At 32.2% G+C, this 24,260-nt stretch overlaps 1 protein-coding gene across 11 annotated transcripts in view; it reads left to right on the top strand.

Annotated features, from left to right (window-relative positions):
• Window positions 1-24,260, top strand: part of SCAF8 (SR-related CTD associated factor 8) — a 252,202-nt gene that overhangs the window by 25,155 nt on the left and 202,787 nt on the right. For all 11 annotated transcript variants that reach the window (XR_012489163.1, XR_012489160.1, XR_012489162.1 and 8 more), the window contains 3 exons: window positions 5,517-5,600; window positions 7,335-7,379; window positions 23,145-23,306. Coding sequence is in view for 4 of the 11 variants with exons in the window: in XM_074309463.1 (XP_074165564.1) it covers window positions 5,517-5,600; window positions 7,335-7,379; window positions 23,145-23,306 (291 nt within the window). In the remaining 7 variants the exon portion in view is untranslated. The remainder of the gene's footprint in view (window positions 1-5,516; window positions 5,601-7,334; window positions 7,380-23,144; window positions 23,307-24,260) is intronic.

Raw genomic sequence — 24,260 nt, 5'->3', positions numbered from 1 at the left:
ATATATGTAATGTAAGTGGAATGTAGTCTGAGAGAGAGCATTAGTTGGGGGTTTGGGGTGACAGTAGAGACATAGGCATATTATGTTATTGCATCAGTATTTCGAGAATACATAATCTTATTATTTGGGTAGTTCTCTATTGCTCCGCATAGTAATTCATTCATGCCTTCTTATTCTGTAACATTATGACCATTGTGCCTCAGAAATTTCCTTACATATAGGTCATATGCCCTTTGAATGGAAAGAACTTCCAAAACTAACATTTGAAGAAGGCACCCAGCCCAACTGTCTCTTCATTTCCTACTCATTTTCATGAGTCAGACATTATCTTCCCTTGTACCTTCCCTTTACCATCCTGCTTCCTTTTGTATTTTGTATTCCTTCCTTAAATTAAAAATTTTTTGAAGGCAGGAACTGAGGGACAATTTTTTTAAAAACTTGTGTCCTCAGGGCATAGCACAGGGCTTGGCACATAGATACTTAATAAAATTATTTTTGACTGACTTCCAGAAGCATTATTCTAAATTAGGTAGGTGTTAAATTTATTTTTGTGTCACATAACTATTGATGGTCTACTGGAACATAAGAAACCTTTCTTAGAATAATCTTTTCAAATGCACAAAATAAGATACATAGGACTACAAAAGAAAGTCATTTATATTAAAATATTTTAAAATAAAACTAGTTGATATTCCTAAGGTCTACTTATATTTCATTGTGAAACTCTGGCTTATCTATTATAAATAGCTAGTCAAGTTCCCTTTCTGGTCATAAATTTCTTTATAATAACTCTTGGACTACCACTATTTGAATATAAATTATTATTTGGAAAATGATGCAGCTTAACTTGCACTTACCAAGTATGTCTCCACTCTTGTTCTTTAGATCATCTTGAGATTTGAGGGGAGGAATTGATGAAAGTTGTATTGACCTGTGTTTTTATTGGTGAATGAAATTCTGAAGTTTAGGCAGTTTATAGTCTTAATTGCCTGAAGCACTGTTATTGTCACTCCCTTACTCAACAAATTCTGTTGACTTTCATTGCCTTTACATTAAAATAAAAATTTTAAAGTTAGCTTTTAAAGCCTTATGCAGCTTTTCTAGTTTCACTGTGCATAACTTCCCTTTCCATTTTTTACAGTTCAGCCCAAATGGGCTTTTTTTTTGGGGGGGGGGTCTAAGGTATGATTATTCCATCTTTGGTTTCCATACATTTATTGTAGTTCTCCCTTGAACCTACACTGCTTTCTCATCACTACCTCATGGAAGACTTCATTTCATTTAATACTGTAACTCTTTCTTTTTCTCTCCAACCAGTAGTCCTTTCCTTGCCTAGCTTTTTATTAACTTGATAAATCCACGTTTATTCATCTTTATAAAATTCTTTTGAGTTTGATTTATACACATAGTGATATTATTGATAAAAATAATTGAACAAGCAGGTTTTTGCAAATAATTTTCTGCAGCAGACTTCCAGATTAATATTTCTAAAATCTTCATTTGCTCTCTATTTCTTACTGAACAAAATCTTAAGTTCTATTGCTTAGCCTCTTAAGTCTTTTACGATGTAATCCTGACCTCCTTTTTGGGTACATTTCCCCATATAATCTCTCTGTTCTAACCCTCCCCCAAATATGTTTTCCTCTCTAATACAGTATGAGCTGAAATTTATGTTTTACAGATGAACAAATTGAGGTAGTTTGCCTTGATAGCTTAGATTTGAGAATGTTTTTCAGTCTATTTTAATAATTCACAAGATGGAGGTGACACTACAAAATTGGGTCTTATTATCTTTTTCTCGATTATACTTTCCTAGATCTATAAATTGAATTTTACACCCATTTGTGCATATTGATTAGTAGGTTTTTTTTTTAATTTGTATGAAGTCATAAGTTTTTATACAAATCAACATCTGTGATATTGAACTTTCTTTAGAGTGATAAGGTTAAGTGTTTTTAAAACCTTATCATCTTGATCATCTGTTTCTTCCAGATTTCTCTGCCCTTAAAAAAAAAATCTGTTTGAGTCTGGTTGCCTCATTACTTAATCATAATTTTTATGTTTATGATAATAATTAACTATCTAATGTGTAGTAGGCACTGAGAGGATACAAATAGAAAAATGAGCCTGTTTGTTCTGTCAAGAAGCTGTTTTATATTAATTGAAATAGATGCTGCATCTCAATTTTTAAAAAAGCTTTAATAATGAGAGATTGGAGCAGCTAGGTGGCACAATGATAGAGTGCTGGGGCTGGATTCAGGAAGATTTAGCTTCCTGAGTTCAAATCTGGTCTCAGGGGCTCACTAAGTGACCCTGGGCAAGTCACTTTAATCCTGTTTGTTTCAGTTTTCATTTGTAAAATGAGTTGGAAAAGCAAGTGGCAAACCACTCCACTTAATTTGCTTTAAAAAAACCCAAATAAAAGTAAGAAATGACAAAACAATTGAATAACAAATAAGAAAAAAATGAGATTGAGAATCTGAGCCCTAAAGGGCCTAAGTGATTTGTTTGGTGTTTGATACCTGATTAATTATTCAATAATATATTGAGAAAGAGACTTGGCTCTAGGATGCCCAAAGGTTTGCCCATTTTCCAAATAAGGTCTCTCAACTCTGGAATAGATGAATTCACATTATTGGTTTGCTTGTCTTTTCTACTCACTTGTTCAATTGAGAGTATTTTATATGAGACTGTTGATTTCTGAAAAATCTTATCAACTATCAACATAGATGACAGAAAGGTATTTTTTTAAGTTCTTTTTTATTTTGAATTTTCATATGAAAGATATTGATTAATTTGTCAAATCTTATTTTGAGAGAAAGTGTTAGGCTTATTTGTACAATTCATAAAAGAAGATCTCTTTGAATTCTTTTCTCTCTTCCAGTTTGTTTTTTATGTATTCTTTTATGGACTTAACAGAATTATTTGTTAAATCCATGAAATCATTTGTGGTAAAAATTAAAACTCTATATTGTAGCTTAAAAATGTACAAAATCCAGTATTTTGTTTGTTTGTTTGTTTTTGGTCAAACTTTTCAAATTTAGATGGCAGCCAAAATTAATAGAAGTTTTGGAAAGTGGCAAAATGGTTCCAGCTAGATGGAGCAAAATAGAGTTAGTTTTTTCATTTTATTGGGAAACAGATGGAAAGTCCAAAGTATTCATTAAATATTAAATATTTTATGATCTAGGCTCCTGCAAGTTAAGATTTTATACTGGCTCCATTCATGCAGATGAAGAAAAGATGGGGCTTGTTGATAGTGTGTTAACCTTTTTATGGCTGTTTTGAATGACAAACATTTAAATAAACTATTAGATTTTGAATTTTATTTTTATTTATAATTGATAGCTTTTCATGAAGGGCACACAAATAGAAAGAAAATGAAAATCAAAGTTTGGGAAAGTCTTAACTGTTTTGGGGGGGGGTTTGATCCATGGTTTCCATCATAAACATTAGGAAATTAGATAACTTGGAGTCATTGACATATAAAAGGAATTTGTTGAACAAAATTACTCAAGTAGTTTTAATTAAATACTTCTTTTTGCGTGTAAAAACTTTAAATTAGTAGTCATGACACTTTATTATGCCCTGATTGTGATAAAGAGCTCTTATTTGCTGATTTTTGTTTTTCAAAGAAAATGAGAATAAAATGTTTTTCCATTTTATTGGGAAACAAACAGATGGAAAGTCTAAAGTATTCATTAAATAGTTTATGATCTAGGCTCCTGGAAATTAAGACTTCAGATTTATATATGGGGGAAGGATTAGGCAAATCTGTAAGATTGACTGCTATAAACGTGATAGATAATATATAGACAAAGTGATAAAGAACCTGTAGTTTCCTTCTTTTGTTAAAATCCCAGCAAGAAAACAAAAATTATTCTCATTTTGTAAAGGAATAGAAATTGAGAATATACAGAATATATCTTAGAATCCCTCTTATTCTTTATTGAGGCACAGAGAGATTGACAGGACCAAAGCAACTCCTAAATTACAGTCCTTTAGCTCTTTGCACTATTTGCTATGTCATATGACCTCATTAGGCCTTCAGTGATCAGAAATCCATCTGTTGGGGAGGCTTTGATAAGCCCAGAGCCACAAACAGGAGGTTAGTTAATAACAGGGCATGGTACGTTGAGTACCAAAAATCTAAATTAATATAATCAGAATTTAGTCAAGGATTTCTAGGAGGAGCAGATGATTATTGGATCTTTATTGTTTTTTGGAATCAGGACATTGTTTAAACAAATGCCAACTCTTCTTAGCTGTGTAATATTAGACAAAGCACTGAATTCCTTTGGACCTCAGTTTTCTCATTTGTCAGATAAGGAAGAGATTTGAACATCTCTTAAGTTCTTAAGATAGAGTTTTAGAGAATAACTCAAGTATGAGGTCAGTTCCAAGTCTTTAGATCAGTATATGTCAGAATGAACAGTTCTAAGTAGAGAAATCAAATTAATGGCTTGAATATTAGACTGAAGGGATTAAGATCCCAGGCTAAAAGTCTGAAGAAGCACACAGTCTAAGAGCGTCAGATGCAAGGAGGAGAGGAATTACAGACCCAAGTAGGCCAAGGAGAAACTAGGTGGTAGGTACATAAAACTGATTGTGATCTTAAACCAGTGACTTTTTTTTCTTCTTTTAATAAAAACAAATTTTATTTCTTACATGACAGCAATGACACAGCCAAACATATGAAGAAAACACATATTAAAAAATCAACCTATCCTCCCATTTTTTCCAGTTGAAATCATAACCCATGCCTTTTCCATAGAACTTTGAACATTCTCTAGCAGAATCAACACTTAAAAAGAAAAAAATTGATATCAAATCCCCATCTTCTTTAGATTGTAACTTGTCTTTTCAGTGACTTTTGGGAAAGGCCTGATCATTTGAGAAAGATCTTATGTAAGGCCAGAGCTAGAATCAAATAGAAGTATCTGAAACCCTAACTGCAGACAACTTGAGTAGAGGATCCAGTTTCTAACAACTATGCTACTTTGTTATTGTGGTTGAGCCCTTTGTTGGATAGCTAAAAAGTTGACTTAGTAAATGGAAGAGGAAAATGCATCTGGTAAAACCCAAAACATATAGTCTTTCAACAATTGAATTTTAATATATATTTAGAAGGACTTTGATGAAGATTGTGGTTTGATCAAATTTCGTGACCACATTTTTCAGTATAATACAAAGGAAATATTCTATATGGGGAAATCAGTAAGTAAATTTTGAATGTTTTAAAAAGGCTCAGAATTATGAGACTTCATCTATACACGTTTTTGGTCAAATCTTTTTTTTTTTTTTTTTTTTTTTTTTTAATATAAATTAGGTCTTAGAAAATTTAGTACTACATAAAAAGGAATCCTTGTGTTTGAGATGAGGAATTTGTCTTAACAAAAGCAACATTGTAATTTAAATAGGGTTTTGTCAGGAAAAATTCTTACATTTTCATAAATTTTATCACTTTTACAGGGTTAGTCTTGTGTTGTATCTAAAAACATATTCTTTTTCTTTAGCTCTATTCCCTGAATGACTACAAACCACCTATTTCCAAGGCTAAAATGACACAGATCACGAAGGCAGCCATCAAAGCTATTAAGGTGAGAAAAAAGTGATTTTTCTTGAATTATTGTTGTGTTTTCAAAAGACAAGATGAGTTTTTTTGGTTCCCTGCATGTTTACTTCATAGAGATATTTCCCACTGAGTTTTTATGGTATCTTAGAAAATTATTAGCTTAGTTAGGCTTCTTGGAAGTGGTGCTGGCTTGAATATAGACAATATTCCTCTATGATCTCTTTGAAAGGGAAAGTATTGACTAAAAAAAAAATGATAGTGATTTTAGATTTCTCTCAGACTTGATTCTAGCCAGGTTTGGGGAAAGATATAGCTTTATATGTAGACCATCATGATTGCTAAACTTGCTTTTAAATACACCTCTGGCACAGCAAAATTTTGAAGAACAGATAAAGAAAAGTTCTAAATGGGTAGTTGAGGACAGTTGGAATTGGGTGAACAAAACATAACTATAATTCAATAAGATTGATTATGGATTTTCACATTGTTTTAAGATAGTGTTCTTAGACACAAAGTGTCCCAAAAGTCTTAGTGTAAGTCTAAGCTCTTCCCCTTTATTCACCAAAACCTACTGCCCAAAAATACTTCTTAAAATAGCACTAAGACTTTTGAAACACTATGTATAAGAAGCTCCCATTTATCTTGGGTTTTCAAGAAACTCAAATAATTTTTATTTTTATTTTTGCATTGAGCTTTTATGTGGGCAAGACAAACAAGCTGGTATCAATCAGTATTTCTCTTTACTCTTCTCTCTCCCCCAACTCCCAGAAAAGCAGCATATAGGATAGTCATAGTACAGTGGTGTAGCATCATGCTCTGACAGACTTTATGTTCATATTTAAAATGTAATGGTCACTGAAGAAACTCTACTCTGGAAGAAATCCAGAAATGATTTTGAGTTTATCAAATATATTTTCCATAGTTTTAGTGCTAAGTATATTTTTATTATATTTTAATTCTTTTAAATCATGGTTTTTCCTCTTGTAAAATGAGGGATTTGACTTGATGCTTTTTGATTCAGCTGATTTGTGATTCTGGTTATTATGTATAGTTTATATGGAAATTTTTATTTAAGGAGATTTGATCTGTCCACTTCATTCCCTCAATCATCCTAGATTAAAAACATTTTATTATTTATTTTTTCATGACTAGGTAAATTTAATTATTTTAATGCAAGATACTTGAGGGTTTTTGTTTTGTTTTGGTTTGGTTTGGTTTGGTTTGGTTCTGATTTTTTAAATGATTTGTTTACCAGCATTGGCTTGTCTTATACAATTTTTGATAAAGGGGAGCAGCTAGGTGGTATAGTGGAATAGGGTAGCAGCCCTGAAGTCAGGAGGATATGATTTCAAATCTGGCCTTATACACTTAATACTAACTAGTTGTGTGACCCTGGGCAAGTAACTTAACCCTAATTGCCTCAGCAAAAAAAATAATAATAATAATAACAATAAAAATAAATAAAATAAAATTTTTGATAAAAGGGAAGAAACTTTTTAGTGTCTTCTTTTGTTAAGAAGATCGAGTTCTTTGTACATGTTAATTATCTATTATCTCCTTTAAAGAAGCTTTTTTGTAGTAAGGTAATAACAGATAATGATCTATTGAGGTTTATAGTAAATAAAAGTACCTGTACTATTTTGAGGGTGTATATGTATGTTTATATGTGTAAAACTACATATATACATGAATGCATACAAGTATTTGTACTTCAAAAATTATGTCTTACAAGTTTTTTTTTTTTTTTTTTTTGCTTTAGTTCTATAAACACGTGGTACAGAGTGTTGAGAAATTTATTCAAAAGGTGAGTATTTGATGTATTATGTAAAATATATTGATACAAGCTATAAGACATTTTTGTTTTATAAAAAGGAGTAATAAAATATATGTAACAATTTAATATCCAAGTAGTGTTTAAAAGGGAGAAGTGAAATTTTTTCATTGAAATAACTTAATGTAATAGAAGGACATTGAATTTGGTAAAAGGAAATCTTGAGTTTGAATGCTGCCTCTTATGTTAATTATCTGAATTACCACAAGTAAGTTATTCATCATGTCCAAAATAGAGCTCATCATCTTTTCTCCCAAACTCATCCCTGCCCCTCAGTCAGATAGTTAGTCAACAATCATTTATTAAGGATTTATCATGTATGAAATACTGTGCTAAGTTGTTAGCATACAAAGAAATGCATAAAGTCCTATCACTCTAAGGGGGAGATAGTAGACACAAAGAGACACACATACAATAAATGGGAGATGATCTAAAAGGGAAGTCAATATCAAGAGAGTAGGATGAGGGAGATTGGGAAAAGCCCCTTGGAGAAGATAGACTTGAGCCAATATCTTGAAGAAAGCCTTTGAAAGTAGAGGGCAAGAGGTAAGGAGAGAACATTCCAAACATAGATGATGAAAAGGTACACACATTTAGAATATAGAGTGCTGGGTACAAAGAATAATAATAATGTTAATATAATATAGCTGGATTTTAGAGTATGTGGAGGGTAGTAAAATGTAAGAATACTGAAAAGGTAGGAAGGGGCCAAGTTGTAAGAGCTAAGCAGAGGATTTTATATTTGGTCTTGGAGCTAATAGAGAGCCCTGGAGTTTATTAAGAAGAGGTGAGGGGAAGATAACATGGTAAGAGATCTTCTTAAAGAAGATGCTTTTTAAAAAAAAAAAAACCAAAACCAAAAAACATTTTTTGCTGAGGCAGTTGGGATCAAGTGACTTACCCAGGGTCACACAGCTAGGAAGTGTTAAGTTTCTGAGACCAGATTTTAACTCGGGTCCTCCTGACTTCAGGGCAGGTGCTCTGTCCACTGCACCACCTAGCTGCCCCAAGAAAATGAATTTGACAGCTGAGTGAAGTATGGACAGGAATGGGAAGAGATGAAGCAGAAAGGCCAATTTGAACTAATCTAGGCAAGAACTGATGAAACACTCTGTACAAAAATGGAGCTTGTGGGTGTGAGAGGAGATAATATTGAGAGATGTTATAAATATTCAAACAATAAGATTTGGCACATAAATTTGACAGAATATGAGTGAAGGGTTGAGAATGACATTGAAATTGGGTGACAGGGAAAGGTTATTGTCATTTACACAGTAATAAGAGTTACAAGGAGAGGAGGATTTGGGGGAAAGGTAATAAGTTCTATTTTGGACATACTGCAATAGCTATAGGATATGCAGTTTGAGATGTCCATTGGGAAGTTGGTAATGAGGTCAGGAGAGTAGGTTTCTACTAGGAAAATAGACTAGAGAATCATCTAATGACGGAGCTGATAGTTGGAGATGATAATTGAATCCACGAAAGCTGATGAGATCACCTAGCAAGGTAATATAGAATAGAGGTTCTTAACTTTTTTTGTAATATGGACTCCTTTAGCAGTCTAGAGAAGCCCATGGATTCTTTCTCAAAATAATGTTTTTTAATAACAATTCATGCTTGAAGGAAATGCTTAATTTTAATTACTAGGTAGTAAAAATAATGATGTAATTTTTTTACCCCACAGACTGCTTAGGAGACCATGAGTCTAAAGTTAAAAAATGCTAGTATAGAGAGAAAAGAGAAGAGATCCTAGAGCAGACCTTTGATGTAGTTCCAGCAAAGGAGACTGTGAAAGAAATAGGAGGAGAAATGAGAGGATAGCATCATAAAAATTCAGACAGAAGAAAATCTCCAGGAAAGAGAGGCTGTAAATTTAATTTAAATTAAATAAATTTAAATAAGAAAACAAAGATGTAGGACAGTAGCTACTGGGGATAATTGGACCAGTTAAGAGGTTTTTAAGGAATGGGGAAGAAAGGGCATTTGTAGACAGCTTAGAAGTAGCTAATACATAGTGAGAGATTAAATATTAAGGAATATGGGGATGATCTTTTGGAAAAAATGGGATAGAAGAATGGGGTGAAGGTTGCATGTAATTTTTATTATTTTTCTTGAGGTCATTACCATTCTTCTAATTGTCTGGGTTTCTAAATTCACAATCTTCTTAAATTCTTATTATCCATCATCCTGTCTCCACAACTCCATTCATAGGGTTTTCAGTTCTTGTCAGTTTTCCCTCAGTGGTATTGCTGGATTATCTTGGAGAGGATAAGTTTGTGATCAGTCCAGCACTCTGCACCACACATTGCCTTGGTCACTCTTACATCCTGTCTGTCTCTTCTTACAATCAGTCTATTAAAGCCAGTATTTGTAATGAGGTTGCAGCCAAGAAGTTTTATTGCATTTAATTAAATGAATTACAATGTGGTGATAAGGTCATGAGATGCATAAGTCTTTAATAGTAAATGACAATTGAGAACACTCTCAAGGTATCTCTTAAGAACTTTAGAATAGATTGTATGATATGTGAGACACTACCATTATCATCACATGGTGTTCCCTCATCAGAGAAGGTGCTGTGCTCTCTGAGCAAAGCAGAATTGAATTAGCCCAAAAGAAATGTGAAATGTACAGAGTTAGAGAGCCCACCCCAAATAAATGTTCATGTGGACTATTTGTGTCCTGTAACAGAGCATTCCAAGCTTGTGTTGGATTATCAGCCACAGTTGCAAATACTGGAACTTGTCTCTTAACATAGTGATGTTATTTTAGTCCTCTTTGATAACAAAAGACAACACATTTTTTCTTTCCATTTGTATTGCAATCATCCTAATTCATGCCTTCATCCCCTATTACCTAGACCAGGGCTTTTTAAACTCTTTCCTTTTGCAATTCCTTTTACCTGAAAAATTTTTATGCAGTTCCATCTCAAATCTGAGCTGATGTGTTTCTGGCAGCACTTGTGTGTGCTTGCATTTCATGTTTAGAACCAAGGCTGCAGTGAAGTCACATGGGCAAGTACTGCCAAAAATACCCTGAATTCTTCACACATTTGATTTTGAATTAATTTTTGATTATTGTATTGAGAAACCTTTTACTGTTAGCAATTTTTTTGAGATCCACACCTTAAAAAGCTTTGGCCTAGACTATTATAGTAACTTCCTAATTGATTTCTCTGCTTCAGGTTTTTCCTCTTTTTAGTCTGTCTTACTTTAGCTACCAAAGAGACATCCTAAAGCACAGATCTGATCATGTCAACTTTCCTGCCCAAAAAAACTCCTGTACTTCTAGGATAAAATATAAATTTCTCTGGCATTTAATACCCTATCTATCCTGATCTATCTCGTTTACATTTTTAGGCTTATTATACATACTGCTCTTTTTTTCAAACTGCTCTACTTACTGTTGCTTGTGCTTGACCTTTTATCTGATGCACTTCAACTTTACCTTTTAAGAGTTCCTTTTTTAACATTCAAACAGTTCAAGTATCATCTCTTTTATATGATTTTTATGATCTTCCTGATGCTAGGGAGATCATTACCCTTTTTTTGTATGTTTTATATGTATATATGTTTGTGCATGCATAGATACATTTATGCATTTAGCTTTACAACAGTGAAATGTAAACTGAAGGATTCTTCATTTTGTCTTTGACTTTATTTCCCAATTGCTTTTTGATTGGTGATTTTTATTTTAGTTCTTTTGAGTCTGTTTCTTAATCTTCATTAAAATGAAGATAACTATACTTAGATAATGTTATGTAAAGTACTTTGCAAACCTTGAAATATTAGAATTTGTCAACTACTACAATTCTAGGTAATTATAAGAAAGAATTATGCATTTTATTTTTGTCAACACTTTTCAGATTTGTTATATATCTATTTTATACACACACACATGCACGGAAACATACATGCATATGGTAGTAAATACTGCTCATTGATGAAGTATATTTGTATCAAGGTAGTGATCTATATTTTCACCTTTTGTCAAATGTATTTTAACATTGACGGCTCTGTGAATGGAGTTAAACATAGTGTGATTTCATGGGAATTCTCTTCTGTTGTCATTTTATTTGATCCACCAGCCAAATATAACACTCTTTGCTGCTTATGATGGACTTACCACATTTGTCTTCCAAGGAAAGCAAATTGGGAGGAATAGTATTGGAAATGATTCCATTGCAAGGTTTCAGAAATGCTAATAAGTCTGTGCACAAAGATAACAGTATCCAGTAAATAGTTAGAGGTCTTAAATTCTCTGCTTTGGGTCACTTCTTGTTATGATATTTTGACAGGAAAAGTAAATACAATATTCCTACCTCATGTCTTTTAGCTTTAGGTCCTTTATAGTCATTTTCTAGATTTAATATTTACTTCTATATCTTCTGCTCAAGTGCTGCCTTATGTGAATCAAGTTGTAAGTTACGCTGTGATATTAAAAGATTTAGCTGATTCCCATTGTAGCCCTTCAAGTGGAACAGACTTGGTTTTGGACATAATGTAAGTTATGGTACATCTGATAGTAATCAGTTACCTTTTCACATTGCAACTTACTTCATCGAGGTTCCAATATAACATAAATGGACATAAGGAATCACAAGGGAATTTGGGGCGGAGTTTTGTGGAAGCCACAGATGACAGGTGAAAGCCAGCAGATAGCACAGAAAATGTTTAGAAACTTAGAAATGCAGAAAATACATGTATAGTGTTGTATATCAACACTTTTTATCTTTTAATAACATTTTATCTTTTAATGCCATAATAACAGACTTCTCTGGCACTAAGGGAGGTCCAAAAATTAAGAGGATTTTTCAGATTGGGGCCAGGTGTCTCAGAAGAGATAACTCAGATAGTTCTGAGACTTTGGTCAAGTAATTTGAAGCTTTTTGTGCTGTTCCTTTCTATTAAAATTGGGAGGAAGAAAATAAGTATCTATTAAGCCCCTGTGCTAGACTCTATACTAAGTGCTTCACAAATATTATCTCATTTAATCCTCACAACAGCGCCAAGAGGAAAGTAGCAACATTATTCCCATTTTACAATTGAGGAGATTAAAGGCAGGCAAAGATTAATTGAGTTGCTCAGGGTCACAAAAGTACTAAATACTTGTCTGAAGCTGTATTTCAACCCTGGTCTTTCTAACTTTGAGGCTCATTTCAGTGGGTAATTTATCCTAACTTAATTTTAGAAAGAAAAGGGACTGGGGTTGGGGGAGAGGGGGGATTATTGAATATTTTTTTCAACACTCATTTAGACAAGTGATTTTCCAGTATAAAATTCCACATTTGTAAAATGTTATAAATGTTTACATGCTGAAATATGTATATTGATAGTTGTCTTTAGTGATGAAAAAAAATTCACCAAATTTATGAATAACAAGCTCACTTTGTTTTTTAATCTCAAATCTGAAATGCTGTAAGTTTATATAATATTAATTTTAATTCTAAATATATTTTAAAAACTATATTTAAAATCATTTTTCATTCTTTTGTGTTCTATATGTGTGTATGCATATATGTATAAATATACATATATAATATATACATATGCATTTTAAAGAATATTTAAATCACATGTAATCATATAAATCATTCTTGCCAAGATGATTTTTTTTTTGTCATATGCCAAATTCACATTTTTTTCTCACTTTTGGCTCATTTCTTTCAGTTCAGCAAACTTTGTGTGCTGTGTATGGAGCTTTGGGCTAGATATTGGAGAAATACAAGGTTTAGACAAGACATTAAAAGTGTTCACTAGTCTAAAAATTAAATTATAATACCATAAAGTTTCTTTTAATTGTAACCCAGGACTGTTACTTTAATAATACATCTTGGCATTTTTTTTTGCGAGTTTAATATTACTTGGTCACAGAATCTCAGAATTGGAAAGGATTTGCCTCAGAGTGTTCAATACCTGAATAATAAAAAAAAAAATCTCCTTTACAGCATACTTGAAAAGTGGTCATCTAACCTTTGTGTGAAGATGGTTTAAGGGGCTGAGTCGTAGGGAGTCACTATCATCTCAGGGCACCTCCCATCTGACTTTTGTTGTAAACCTCTTAAGTGTTAGGAAATTTTTCCCTATACCAAACCTGATACTATGTAGTCTCTTAATGAATTTTGCTCTTCCCCCTTCTCCCCCCAAATTCTGTCTTAAAATCAACGAGAATAAATCTAATCTCCATTTCACATGATGGCCTACCATATATTTTAAGATATCTAGCATATTCTTGGATTTTCTCTGGACTTAACATGTTGAACTCCTTGAATTGATACTCATGTTTTATGATCTTGAGGCCCTTTTTCATCCTGGTTGCTCTTCTGAACACTCTAATTAGTATTATTGCAAAAATGTCATCAGAATTCTCCATATACTCAATTCTCCAGATGTGATCTGACCAGAATAAAGTTCAGAAAGACAATCTCTGATAATACTGGAATAATACTTCTCTCAATTTAGCCTGAAATCACTTTTTCTTTATTTTTGACTTCTATATAATACTGTTGACTTATTGAAATATAGTATTCCACTCAAATCCTCTGATTTTTTCAGACTGTTGTCTAGCCCAATATTCTTCCATCTTGTCTTTGATATTATTTTGAATCCAAATGTAAATTTTATATTTATCAATATGAAATTAAGCCTTAAAAAGTTTGAGTCAATGTTGTAGGCTGTCCAAATCTTTCTGGATCTTAATTAACTCATCCACTAGATTACCTATTTCTTCTCTCATCTGAAAAGTTGATAAGAGGAACCCCATGCCTGTATCCATATCCTTTGAAAAAAATGTTAAATAGTACACAGGGTCAAGTACAGATCAGTGGGGCACTCCACGATTCAGCCAGTTCTAAATTTATCTTAATCATATATAAAATTGGATAGGCCACTTTTCCTACAAAAATAACTGTGAAAGACAATTGTACTAAAATCTAGGTCAACTGTATCTGTTTCATTCTCTTGATAATAGTTTAATTACCCTGTCAAAAAAAAAAAAAGGAAATGGGGTTAATCTGGTTTGATCTATTCTTGATAAAACCATGCTACATCTTTGTGATCATTGCTTCCTTTTGTAAGTATTCACTATTTCCTTAATGATACATTGTAGAATTTTGCTAGGAATTCAAATAAGACTCTCTGGCTTGTTTTTTCCTTCTTGTTCTATATTATTTCTCTCAGATCACTGCCTGGCTCTGAAAAAACATAGAACATTTAGTACTTGATATGTAATTTGCCTGGGATTGGTGTCTTTAACTCATATAGGTTACCTAGCACTATCTTATTTTCTCTACTTTTTCTTGTGTGTTAACTTTTTTTTATCCATTCTTATTTATGCCAAAATTATTTTGTTTTTAAAAGATACAGAATGAATTCTACTTTTTCTTCTGTTTCCATTTTTTATTATCCTCTTCCCCCCAATATAAAAATGCCTTTTTGTTTTTTGATCTTTTTTTTCCTCTTACCAACATTAGGCTACATAATACTCTTTCATATTATAATTTACTTCCCCCCCCAACCCTTTCAATTCTTTGTTTTAATTTTTTCCCACAATTACATACAGAGTTTTCAACATTTATTTTTCTTCTTCCCTCCCTTCTCTCCTCCATAAGGCAGCAAGCACTCTGATACAGATTGTACATGTATAACATGTTAAAATATATTTCCATAATAGTCATGTTATGAAAAAAAATTTGTTTAAAAGGGGAAAACCATAATAAAAAACAACAACAAAGCAAAGTATGCTTTGATCTACATTCAACCTCCATAGTTCTTTCTCTGGATGTGGACAGCATTTTCCATACAATTTACTTATATACATTATTCTTTGCTTGCCTTTGCTGTCATCTTTTGTGATTCCTTTTCCCCGTCAAATTTAGTAATTGAGCTCCCTGTGTATCAATATCAGTCTTTTTTTTTTTTTTTTTTAAGCAGTAGTTCTTAAAATATGGTCCAGGAAACCTCTTTGGGTAACCCAATACCCTTTTAGGAGATCCTCTGTTTCAAAATTATTTTCATAATATTAAGATATTTTAATTTTAAATATAGCAAATACTGATAGGTATGGCCCCATAAACAAGCTTTTTGAGGGCCTGCAATACATTTTAAGAGTTTAAAAAACTTTGAGAACCACTGCTTTAGAGAATTCCTCCCCTTTTTGCATTAGAATTTTTTTTCTGTCTTCAAAATTTTATTCAAATGTCCAGTTTGGATTGGCTATTCTACTTACCTTTACTCTGAAGTGTTGAAAATTGTCTCTCCCAAAATCTAGGATTATTTCAGACCATATTACTTGGCTGATTTTCATGTGTCGCATAGAGATGATAATGATTGCACATTAGTTACCAGTTCTTCCTTGTTGTAAATCCTTAGTTGCAGAATAGAGATTCTTCTCATTCTTTTCTTATTGTGACAAGACAGAAAATTCTTAGTTGCTCTGCTTATGATTGGAAGAGTTCCAATGGTTGCCTGAATAATTGAAGTTTTCCCTTCACTTCTGTTGCATGTTCCTGTTCCAGGAAGTGTTAATGTTGTGGGGTTTTTCAAGACTTGAATTCTACAGGGGTATTTTTGTTTCACCAGAGTTGGTATTCCTTCCACTGAGAGAATGCACAAATCCTCTGTAGTTTTAATGTAGTCACTTTTGATGTGTTTAGCCCACAGAGGTTAATACCCATGTAATCACTTAAACATCTTTCTACATTAATCATATCGTAAAAGAAGAAACAGAACCAAAGGGGAAAGCAACAACCACCACAAAAAAAGTGAAAATAATATGCTTCAATCTGCATTCAGACTTCATAGTTCTTTCTCTCAATGTGGATAGCATTTTCCATTATGAGTGTCTTGTATTTTTCATGGATCATTGTATTGCTGAAAAGAGCAAAGTCAGCTATAGTTTATCATCACACAGTGATGTTGTTACTGTGCACAATGTTCTTCTGGTTCTGCTCTCTTCAGTTTGTGTAAATCTTTTCAGGTATTTTGAACTCTACCAGCTAATCATTTCTCACAGCATACATTCATTTACAGCAATTTATTCAACTGTTCTCCACATGATGGGCATTCCCTCAATTTCCACTTCGTTGCTTCTACAATAACAGAATGCTTTATGTCAACTACAGTAATTATACATTATAGTTTTTAGAAACTAAATTAAAATTCTTTTCCTAAATTATTAAATGCCTTTAATAACATAAGGACCATATAAAAATTGTTAGATTTCATCACATAAAAATCTCAAAGCAATTCTAATGTGTCTGTTAACAGTTTTAAACAGAAATATGTTTATTGTTGAATACTAATAGGTTCTCAAATAGGTAGTACATTTAATACATTTTGTTTAAAGGGATAGAAATTGTACCATATAACCATTTCTAAGTTTCATAAATGTTTTCTAACCTAGATTAGCCAGGAATACCTATAAAAATTTTTCTTAAAGCTCTATATTAACATTTAATTGAATGCAACTATTGCCATACATAAACTGTACCTGTGTTTGTTGTTGTTGTTATGATGAATCTGATTTCTCCCCAGTTCATGCAGGCTGGAAATTCATTATCCATTTAGTGTCCTGTTCCCATTACTAATTAGCATGGAAGCCTGACTTGTTTTGTTTCCAACCTAATCCTCCCCTCCTTAGGTTGCCTTATTGGTACTAGATAGATTGGATCTAGTACTTTTTCTATTCAGAGCTCTCAAGCTTGAGTAATTAACTTGATTCTTTTACCTAGGAGTACCACATAATACACAGTAGCATCACTTTGTTTTTATATAGTGATTTAATTGAACCACCTATTAAAAGGGAATAAATTAACTGAAATATGTTAGATATCTACCAGTAACCTTATGAATTATCCAGTTTTGTGGAAGATTGTAATTCTGGAAAGAAATAAAAATAATTTTTCATTTCAATAAACTATATTGACTGTCTGATATATAGAAGATACTTTAAGGTATACACTGGTAATGGGGGTATAGGGCAGATATAAGAGTTAAGAAAAGCAGCCTTTTGATTACTCATTAACACAAGAACATGGAATCTGAGAATGTTAGATTTTTGAATAGTGGTGCCAGAGGTCACTTGTCTTCTTTCCTTCCATAAGCATTCTTTTTCTATACAATCATCCTCTCTCTGTCTGATGTATTGTATTGAAGTATTATTTTTTAATTAATCTTTAAATTAATTAAATAATAAAAATCTTGCCATCTATTCAGTAGCCCATTACAGTTTTGGGGGAGCTTTTGTCATGAAGTTTCTGTTTTGTTTTGAACTAGAGTCTCTTTATAAATTCTGCTCATTGGGTATGTAGTTCATCCATTTAAGGCAAAAGTAGGTCAATGAAAAAAAAACCTAAAAGATTATTAGAAAGCATGGGAGAGAGGGAGTCAGATGACTTTAGTTCATTTTTTGTGGTAAATTTTGTGATTTTTTGTGAAAACTGCTTTACTTCTGTAAAATTTACTTTCCATAAAATGAAGATGATTGTACTCTTTCATTCTGTAAGTTTCTGTGAAGAAAGCTTTGTAAAATGCAAAATACTACAAAATCTGAGTGACATACAGTTGGTTGTCTTGATCAAGAAACTAGTATTTTGCTTTTTTAGGTTTGAGCTAAAATACCACCTATGGAAAGCTTTTGCCAGTTCCTCTTAGTTCTAGTATGCCTTTACCTGTTGATTATTTCCTATTTTATTCTGTATTATAGATTGCTTATACCTATTTGTGTATTGTTTCCCCCTTGTATTGTGTGTGAGCTCTTTGATGTCAGGACTCTTTTTTTTTTTTTTTTGCCCTTCTTTGTATTCACAGAACTTGACATGGTGCCTGACACTTAGTAGGAGTTTAAAAAACACTTGTTCTTTCTGATCCTCAATTTTATCTTTTATAAAATGGGGATAATACCTCTTCTGTTACTTTCTTGAGGGTTGTTGTGAAAATTAAAAAAAAAAAATGACAACACTTCACAAATCTCTCAGCATTGTATGCCTTGCAACTGTTGCAAAGAATGCTGAACCCTGGGCAATACATTTAACCTTTCTGGGTCTTGTAAGCCTTTTTAAAGAAAGACAAGAAGGTTGTTATTATTTTATGAACACTTGTAGTTGATTAAGCCCAATGTAGTTTTGGAAAGATGCTTAAAGATGCTTTCTTTGTTTCATAATGGAACCAGAAGATCTTGAGGCTATAGAAAATTTTTGTAATTTTTTTTTTCAGAGAATTCATTTTAGCACATTGCCCAGATATTTTAAAATGTGATGAAATTAGTGTATTTTGTTGTACTTTTATTGTGATAGTAAATAAGATTTTTCTGACTTCCACAAAATAAATTTTTGAAGTTTTAAGTTTTAGTCATAGTTTTTAAAGGTGATATAGATAGATAACTTTTTTTTTCATTTTTAATGTTGCTGTGAATTTAACTGCAGTTTTATATGTTCATTATTTCTGAAATTTGAAGAGGAAGAAAAATATCAAAAAAGTTTTGTAGGATAGAAATTGAAAACTTTTTGATAGATTTTGAGATGGTCTTTGAAGGATGGATTAGGACGGAAATTGGGAGAAAGTTATAAAATATAATGAAAGATGATTTTATATGAGAGGGAGGGAGCAAAAACAAGCATTTATAAAATGTGTTCTATGTACAGGTAATGTGATAAGCACTTTACAAATATCTCATTTGATCCTCACAACAAACTTGGAAAGCAGATGCTAAGTTAAATCACTTGCCCAAGGTCACACAACTATGTGACATTTAAGTGAGTGAGCTTCTATTTGAATTCAGATCTTCCTGACTACAGGCCCAACCCTCCTGGCACTGCCTATCTTCCTGCCTATTTGGGAAAGTACATAGTGTGTAATAGACAAGTTGAAGTAGTCCAGTTGGGTTAAATTATAGGGTCTGAATGGATTCATAATAAGCTAAAGATAGAAAAATGGATTGTACTCATTTTTTGACTCAGTTCTATGTCAGATACAAAAGAAACTTAAGTTACTATTAGCACTCATAAATGGTTATATATAACTTATATGTCAATTGTTGATGATAAAGTAGATTAATTTGCCCAGTGCAGGCAGATGTTAATTCTGCTCTGAACAGAGTTTCTCAAATTTTTTGTCTTGAGAGATTGTCTAACTTGAATATTTAAATTGGCAACAAAAAAGAGTTTCACAATGTTTAGGCATTCAGGAACAGTAATTAGGCTTTGGGATTCCTGTTTCTTCTCCCTCTTCTCCTTTTATTTCTGTATGGTACAGGAGGGGGGGGAGGAGTTAGTTATGCTCTTCTAGATACATTTGCTTTATGACCATATTTATGCCAAGCCTAGAAGAGCTGGTAGCAAACTGCAGCTAGAGAATGAAGAACTCTAGGAAAGTGGGAGAAGTTTCATTGCACAGCCAACAAAACTCCCTTCAAATCCTTTTGAGAACTACTGATCTAGAGGATAAAACATTTGACCTGGGTGTAGGAGACTTGGTGTGTGAAACCATTTAATCTTCTCTTAAATCTCCCTGCTTCTCCTTGTCTGAGTATTGGGCAGTCACTTGAGTCCTTTAGCTTTTAAATTTTCTCATTTTATATTTGATATAGATTACATCATCTTGAAAGTCCTTTCTAGCTAAAATTTTGTTAACATGGGTGTATCCTTAGAAGGAATCTGCCATTAAGGACCTGTTATGTTGTACAGCACATGTATCACATTTTGTTTATAAAACAAAAATATAGTACGTCCCCTCATACTCCTTTATTTCTCCTTATATTGTTATATTTTACATGGCCTAGCTAGACCTATGATTTTATGGTTCAGGAAAGACTTGGCAAGGAAACAAATCACCTGCCATCACAGATCAACAATTCTTTAAAAGAATAAAATATTTATTGGTAACATTTGTTTTATATCACCAACATTTCTTCTAACATCACTTATCCCATTTACCAAAGAACTATCCAAGATGTGAATAACATTTTTAAAGGGAAAAAAGCTACAAAATGAATTATACTAATTAATACATCAAAAAAGTTTGATATAGCACACTTGTGGACTTCCCACCTCTGAAAGGAGTTAGGATGGGGATTTCCTTTATTTCCTTTTTTTGGAACCATACTAGTTCTTTATATTTTTTTTGCAACATTTCCTTTTAATTGTTTATTTTTTTTAGGGGGAGAGGTGTTCTTTCCATTTACATTGTTATGGTCATGTAAATTGTTTTCTTGGTTCTGCTTGCTTCGTCTATATGGAGTTATGTAGATCTTTCCAAGCCTCTCTGTATTCATCATATTTGTTGTTTTTCATAACAGTGTTCTGTTGGGCAGGTAGGTTGTGCAGTGGTTTGTGTTGACTTGGTCAGGAAGACCTGAGTTTAGATGTGATCTCAGACACTAGCTGTTTGGACCTGGCCACTTAACCCTGTTTGTTTCAGTTTCCTCATATGTAAAATGGGCTAAAGAAGGAAATGGCAAACCACTCTAATATCTTTGACCAAAAAAAAAAAAAAAAAAAAAAAAACCAAATGGAGTTACAAAGATTCAGACATGACTGAAAACAACTGAACAAAAATAAAATATTCCATTACATTCATATACCACAATTTGTTTGGCCATTCCTAAATTGATGAACATCTACCTCAGTTCCAATTCTTTGCTACCACAAAAGAACTGCTATAAATGTTATGCTGTATTTGAATATTTTCTTCTTACTAATGATCTTATTAGGATATAAACCTAATAGGGGAATTTTTTTGTCAAATAAGATATTTCAGTCACTTTTTAAATTTCAAATTGCTTTCCAAAGTGATTATACTGATTTCATAGCTACACCAACCATGCATTAATTAGTGTGCCTCTCCTCCCCCATAAATCTCTCTTCTAATCTTTTGGAAAATCAGCAGTTCTAATAATGTCTTAGAGTTGCTAACGCCTTGAGCAATTAAGTGACTTACTCATAGACATAGTCTGTATGTATCTGAAGCAGTTCTTAAGCTTAGGTTGTTCTGATTCCAGTTCTGTGGTTGCTTTTCTATGATTAGGTAATATCTAGGTAGTGCTGATAATTGAACTGTAGCCTGGAATTAGGAAGAAGTGAATTCACATATGACCTTAAGACACTAAGCTATGTGACTCTGGGCAAGTCACTTAACAACTGTTTGCTTCCATTTCTTCATCTGTTAAATGAGGATAACAGCACTCACTTCCTAAGATAGTTGTGAGAATCAAATGAAAATAGTAATTGTAAAGCATACAATGGCTTGGATATAGTAAGTACCATATAAATGTTTTTAATTATTATTCAATGCCCTTTGTAATTATAGGGATTATAAAGTTTTATTTTTAGGTTGTGTAAGTAAAGTAGATAACTTTGATGGTTTGTAATTGAATTATATTAAACAGATACCTGAAAGCTAAGGAATGTCTTTTTTATTTTTTTTTTATTTTTTTTTTTTTTTTTTGAGGCTGGGGTTAAGTGACTTGCCCAGGGTCACGCAGCTAGGAAGTGTTAAGTGTCTGAGAACAGATTTGAACTCGGGTCCTCCTGAATTCAAGGATGGTGCTCTATCCACTGCGCCACCTACCTGCCCCCAGAATGTGTCTTCTTAATGAAGAAAAGAACTGCTTTCTTCCAGTTTCTAAGTAGTAATATAACAGCTAGTAATTTGAATGGCACAATTAATAACCATGTTTGAAAAGGTGAACTTGAACTGATATAATTTCCAGCTAAACCTTCATTTATTTTTACTTGTTGAATTTCCATTTGAGCAAAAGGATTTTTTTCAAAAGTAGTGTTTAACTTTTAATATCTGGCTTCAATTAAAAAACATTTTAGCTTCTATTGTATCTGTTACCACTAAATAATACTGATGAGGCAATAAAGCTAAACACATTTCATGTCTTTATTTTCATGTGGATAAAAAGTAAAGCATCGTAATGCCTGAGATGGAACTTATTTTCTCAGGCATCATGTCTTCCTTTTATTTCTTTTTTGTGATGGGCTTCTTTATAGTTTGGTAGAGATACTGATGCTACTACTACTGTTAGAAACTTACTATTTGTAGAATATCTGAAAATAACTTTTAGACTGTTGGTTAATAGTTTTAAAAACCATTTTATCACAAGGTATCTTAATTTATCAATTAATAAGTAAAAGTATCAAGTGCCTACTGTATGCCAAGCACTGTGCTAAGTAACAGTTGCTCTGATTATCTGCCTGCCTATCAGTCTATCTTATTTTTTCCCCTTGTATCTGTATAGAAATCTATGATCTTATTCATTTGAGAGTTTAGATGAAATACGATATATACATATATATGTGTGTGTATATATATATATATATATATGTATCGTTTTCTCAGAACTTCTCCCAGTTATTTTCTTGTTCCTGTTCCATTTCATTGTATTAATGTCATTATTATAGTTTTGTCATTAAAATTACACACAGAACTTAAAACTGGAATTTAGGATCTGTCAGTTAGAAGATGTGTAGTAGCCACCATTGATTCTTGTTGTTAAAACTATTAGAATTTGAATATTTTCCTTTCATGTTTAAATTTTTGCTTTGCATTTTTAGCTATTGTAGTGCCCTATTAACTGTAACTTTGTTACAGATTATAAGGTTAAAATGCCTTTTTTTTAGTGTGAAAGAACTACAATCTTAAGAATTCTTACCAAAATTGCAGTTTTGTTTTTGGCACAGGATACAGTGCTTTAACTGTCATGAGATTTCTAAAATTTTGCCTTTCTTTCTTTTAGTGTAAACCAGAATATAAGGTGCCTGGACTTTATGTTATTGATTCCATTGTACGACAATCTCGACATCAGTTTGGTCAAGAAAAGGATGTGTTTGCACCCAGATTTAGTAATAACATCATTAGCACTTTTCAGAATTTGTATCGTTGCCCTGGTGACGACAAGGTATGCTACTATTATTTTTAGGGGATTTCTTACTTTAGGGATTCTTGATTTGGGGGCTCCTCTTCCAAGAGGTTAATGGATAAATTTTACAGGGTCCATCCAGGAACCTGAAGGGAAGGAGGGGGGATGATATTATATCTTTATTTTGACTAATTTGTAACTGAAATTTAGTATGTTATTCTATTGTGAATGTAAGCAGAAAAACCACAGTAGTTTTTTGCTGCATGAGAGTACCAGAAAGGTCATTGACACAGAAAATGTTAAGAACATAATAAAACTAGAGTTTTGTTATGGACAGAAGATTGATCATCTTGGCCAAAGCACATGACCATTAAGGATTTTGTTTTTAAAATGCTTTGACATAATTACTTGCTCAAATGGTTACCCAGAGAACTCTTTCAAATACATTCACTTAAAAGTTAAAGTATCAACTAGCTATAGACTTTTTGGAGGCTTCCGTCTTTTTGAATTATTTTATGTCTTAGGGCAAAATTGTAATATTTTTCTTTAACATTTTAGTGTTTTAACATAGGCAGTATGATGATGTATAATAATTGGAATTAAAAGATATAAATTCACAATTTTACTTGTGAACATGAAACATATCTTATTGATACTCAATTATAACTTAACAGGTTAGATTATTTGAAGTATATGTAGATGATTATCAACATATCAAAGAAAATTAATATATCATATAAAGTTGAATAAAAATACAATTTTAATACTCTGTAAATATTACATTTATATATTGATTTCAGTTTTATAAAAGACTTTGTTTATATTAACCTTTTGAGAAAAGTGATGCAAATCCTATTACTTCTTTACATATGAACATCAATATCCTTGGAGGTATTTGGTAGTTGCTATATGATTATGCAAAGAGTAAGGAGTATTTTGACTAGAATGACAATTGAAAATAAATTTTGTTACAGTACCAAAAAACCTTGAAGA

This window comes from Sminthopsis crassicaudata, chromosome 4, assembly GCF_048593235.1.
Source record: "Sminthopsis crassicaudata isolate SCR6 chromosome 4, ASM4859323v1, whole genome shotgun sequence".
NCBI lineage: Eukaryota > Metazoa > Chordata > Mammalia > Dasyuromorphia > Dasyuridae > Sminthopsis > Sminthopsis crassicaudata.
The sequence above is the reverse complement of the archived record's forward strand: the minus strand, read 5'-3'. Positions and strand labels throughout refer to the sequence as shown.